This window comes from Acyrthosiphon pisum, chromosome A1 (assembly GCF_005508785.2).
Source record: "Acyrthosiphon pisum isolate AL4f chromosome A1, pea_aphid_22Mar2018_4r6ur, whole genome shotgun sequence".
Taxonomy (NCBI): Eukaryota; Metazoa; Arthropoda; class Insecta; order Hemiptera; family Aphididae; genus Acyrthosiphon; species Acyrthosiphon pisum.
The window spans coordinates 122993857-122998865 of record NC_042494.1 but is presented as its reverse complement, the minus strand read 5'-3'; the positions used below and the strand labels follow the sequence as shown (position 1 = coordinate 122998865).

The following is a 5009-nucleotide window of genomic DNA, read 5'->3' as shown; positions in this document are numbered from 1 at the left end:
GTTTAAAACAATTGTTTTAAACGTTTAAAACGTTTATGTATAAAACGTTTAAAACAAATCCACTAGTTTAAAACGTTTTAAACACATGTTTAAAACATTTTGTTTAAAACACTTTGCAACCCTGCAGTTCCAACCCTCTATCCAAAATACAATTGGTAAACTTGTTATGATCAAACATTTTTAAAACCGGAACTAGTTCCAGAGATTGTTCCCGAACAAACCAACAAACAATTTTACTTCTTTATATATTAAATATAGATTATTTATTGTTAATATAAGTTAACAATAATATAAGATTTTAATAAATATATTAGGTATAGTCCTTTATGTTTTATTTTGTAGGAATGCGTGGAACGTAAACTTTGTCTTTGTAATTTAACATTGCATATTACCTTTTAAAAAAAAATTAAAATAACATTTAAATGTCTGTAACTGTTAGATATTGCAGCCGTTAGTGAGACTGATGGTGAAGAAGATGAAAACTTAAATGAAAACCATGAACTGGTAGATTCATTTTTATCAAAACCAGGAACATCACATGATTCTTCTTTCACAAGTTCAGCTTTTAAGAATATTTCTACATTTCTTTCAAGTCACATGGGATCACATTCAAATCATAACACAAGTTCTAATAAAATCAAAATGTAAGAGCTACTATTAAATATTTTATTATTCCTTAACTTTTTTTTTTTTAATAGATAAAATTGAGTATTTACAATATGTAATATTTATATACAATACAATAAGTACATATGATATCTAATATAAGGTACATAACATGAAATGGTGTGAGGAGGGAGGCCCACCAGTGTGGATACTTGGGCTAGAATACCTAATAATTTAAATGTTGCTTATTTGCTGAAAATTAACAGTTTATTTTATAAGAATGTAGTTTTTATTTATTTTTTATTATTAATCTCAAATAAGCTTTCAATTAACTTCCATATTTCATATTTATGCCCTATTTATTGTCCTAAAGAATATACTCTGCGGGAATAACAATACCGCCTTGTAGAATCAACTAAATTTCATAACTATTTTTTTAATTGCTAGAGGAAATTATATTATTCTACAGCCCGTATCAATCTCTGTTTTTCAATATTTTATTCTCAAACTTTATAATATGTCTAAAAAAATACAAGATAAAAGCGTTTTTTACAAATTTTTGAATACAATTATTTGAAATAAAATACAAAATTAGAAATTGATGCGGGCTGTAGGAAGTCTTCTTCTTTCAGATAAAAAAATAGTCATCAAAATCCGACAATTCTACAAAGCCTGAGAGTTATTCCCGTGAAGTCATTTTTTTCGATATAATACACCCTGTTAACTCTCCCTAAATTGGTATCGGGTAGTAGATTAGTGGAAAAGTGTTATAATTGAGGTGGCAACTAAAATATAAAATAACATTTTCAAATTTTATAGAATTGCGGAAAAGTTGAAAAACCGGCACCGGGCCCCTTAATTATTATTAATAAGAAATTTGAAACATTTTAGTTTTTCAAGTTAAATGTATTTAGTAAAACTGAAACGTTAGATTAATGAATCTAGACAAAATTACTGTGAGCTATAAAATTTGAAACTAGTTTAGTATAAATATTTATTGCTATGCATAATTATACCAAAATATTAATTACATTTTTCTTTAGGGATAAAAGTTTTCATTCATTAAAAAAACAACAAAAAAAGAATTTGGCAAAAGAAGATCAAGCAAAAGGTAGCAGTTTGGACAGAAAACATTGGAAATTTTTAGGAATGGGTATGATTGGGCGGGATTCAAACGAACCAGTTCCAACATCTCAATATCGTAGTTATCGAAGAGTACCTCCAACAGTTCCTAAATGTGCATCAGATACATCTGTACTCCCTAACACTTATAACCAAAAGTAAATTTACTACTGAAATAAAACAATATTTATCTTTTCTTCAAAGGGATAATATAATAATATAATATATGTCATTATTCTCTTTAACAGATACCACACATTTAAACTAGCCATAGCCAATAAGTAAAATAATTTAGGCTGTAATAACCAAATATAATACTATATTTTTTACTTCATGCACAATAATTTTAATTGCTCGTATATAAAACTGTATATAAAGTTTTAAGTAATAATGAATGTAATAAAAAATGTCAAAAAATAATAGTCATGAAATTGAAGTATCTTCTATTGAGTTTTCTACAATTTATTATCATAGCCTATTTAATTTTACTTATTGCAAAACTGTTTTTATTATAAACAATTAAAATAAACTGGTGAATAACATAATTTAATTAAATGCATTAAAGAAATTATTTTATTTTAGCTCTGATGTATATCCTATACCTCAAATTAACCATAGTCGACCAGCAGATATGGTTGATTATCGATTGGCAACGGTAACAAAACCTGATACTAACCAAAGGTACTATAGCTTAACTATTTTAAAAACAATTATTTATTAAATAAATCCATATTTATTTTTATTTTAGACGAACAGATCCTACAAACAGCTCCGAAATAACATTAGAATCATTTATACAGTCCCGTCAAGATGAAAGGCGTATACAACACCTACATATGGGAATGCGTGTACCTCAGTACACAGCTCCACCACCACCTCCAGGTTAAAATCATAGTTATTATTATAAGTATTGACCAAATTTAACTAATTATTTAACAGGAATTAGAGAAGATCAAAATCAACAACTTTTGGATCAAGCTAGTTTCAGGTTTGTCCCTCATAAATTTAATATACATTACATATTATCATACTTTAGATAAAGATTATTTTTATATTCTATATTACTTTTATTACAGTATACATTATTTTAATTTGTTATTATTATTTATTTCTAGAAATGTTTAGAAAAATATAATTTATTAGTATTTACCTATAGATTATAGTACTGCCTTTATACTTGCTTTTTAGAATTGCTACTGAAAGTGAACCTCGATCAAGGCAACCAATCACTGCATTGACTAGTGTTGAACACCTAAGTGTATTACCACCTTGTAAGTTAATTGTTCATCTATAGATAATATTATATTGTTGATAAAGTTGATGATTTATGATGTACCTTTAACCATTATTAATTTATTTTAATTCATAACTAAATTTTTTTATAAATAAATTATTTTTATTTCCAATACTTAAATTTATTTTTTGAACAAAAAAAACAATAACTTATTCTAATTTATTATGATAACCTTCAAATTTACTTCTGAATAGTATGCCTCACAATTAAAATCATAATATAAACTTTGCTAGCAATGAAACAATTCATTTGACAATTAAAAACATATTCTCATGTGTAGTAAGTGTTGTGCAAGTAATCATAATGTAATGGAACTTAAACATAAATTAACATCTAGTAAAATATTATATAATATAATAAAAGTACTACCAATATAATATTAAACTTTCAATTTAACCATTTTAAATAATATGCTATAACTTATAGTATAATCTACAATACATATAACATTTTTTTAAACTAACAACTAGATAAATAAGGAATAATTAATTTTATATTATTTTCTCTTTTTATTTATTTGTGCTTATAGTGACTTTTTAATAACAAAATATGTTGATATAAATATATAATATAAGTAAAAAATAATTTAATTAATAATTAATAAACTAATTTATCAAATTTTGAATATTACTAATGATTTCAGACTAAATTAGAATACATATTATTTAATTAAAATAGCAGTGTTACATTTACAAAATGTATGTTACATTATCTAGTATTTTGTTATTGAAGTAAAAAATAATATATTATAACTTTTTTAAGATTAATTTTGAATTAAAAATTGAAATAAACCTAGTACATTTTGTATAAATAAAATAAGTTATGTTCAAATAAATTTTTTTTTTTTTTTTTTTATTTAAGAATAAAGGTTTCGACAGCTGAGGTCATTAGCCTGACTCACAAATAAATTATTATTTGCCACATTTTATCAATTATACATTTTTTAAAAGATTTTATGCAAGAATTTGTTGTGCCACTGTGTTACAATATCTGTCTGTGGTATTCAATTGTAAATCATTTAATTAAAATCTGCGTAGGTCTACTAAATAGGTAACTATAATTGTTTAAGTTCATCATAAAGTCTGTAGTAATTTCCTGTGCTAAGGGTAACTACATAAAAAATAAAAATGTCAATACCAACTAAACTAAATTTCTTATCTATAGATAATGCCACTTTAAAACAAGCTCTCCTTCTGAGGCATCATTGAAAAAATATAAAAATTATTGTAAAACCAATACTTTTCTTGTGTTTAACTCATTATCTAAAATAAAAATAAAAACATAAACATAAAATATATATTATAATATCATATATTTATTTTAATATTTATGTATGTACCTATATTGTACATAATATTATAGTTATTATAATAGAAATTTATAAAATAAGTTATTTATAAATTAGTATAGCTATTAATGAATATTATTGTATTATCTTTCCAGGGTTAATTGAGAGTTCTACTCAGTCTAGTGACTTTAATGGAAATAGAAATTCTAAAACATTTCCACATCCTCGTGATGGTCCATATATGCCTCATTATCTGAATCACATGAACATCAATTATATTCCAATCGATATGTAAGTATTTTATTTAAATTTTATCTATTTTTACTAAATTTTTTTTTTTATTGTACTATATATTTAAAACTAACTGTATTAATCGATAATGTATCAATACAGTGTCATTGCTATATATTATTCAAAAATCCATTGTCAAGTTATAACACTTGTTGAAATGAAAACTTTAAAGAAATCTAATTAAAAATCTTACTTTTTACTGTTCTTGTGGTTACAAAAAACTTCTGAACCAAGAAACAAAAAAAAAATAAAAAATAAAAAAATGTTTCAACATGTAAGAAAAAATACTAGTTGAATATTATTGAAAAAAGTAACATATTTATTTATAATTAATTTTTAAAATATTTGTATCTGAGTTGGTTCTTAAAAAATTTAGAAAATACACTAATATACATATAGCACTGTCAC

At 23.9% G+C, this 5009-nt stretch overlaps 2 protein-coding genes across 4 annotated transcripts in view; both read left to right on the top strand.

The window, feature by feature from the left end:
• The window catches only part of LOC100162105 (pyruvate carboxylase, mitochondrial), a 41816-nt gene that overhangs the window by 16955 nt on the left and 19852 nt on the right, over positions 1-5009 (top strand). The gene's annotated exons all lie outside the window — the stretch shown is intronic.
• On the top strand, positions 349-4605 carry LOC103311904. Its single transcript, XM_029486338.1, has 7 exons — positions 349-644; positions 1650-1886; positions 2311-2409; positions 2477-2610; positions 2668-2716; positions 2917-2999; positions 4466-4605. The coding sequence occupies exons 1-7, from the start codon at positions 598-600 to the stop codon at positions 4603-4605; spliced, it is 789 nt and encodes a 262-aa protein (XP_029342198.1). The 5' UTR covers positions 349-597.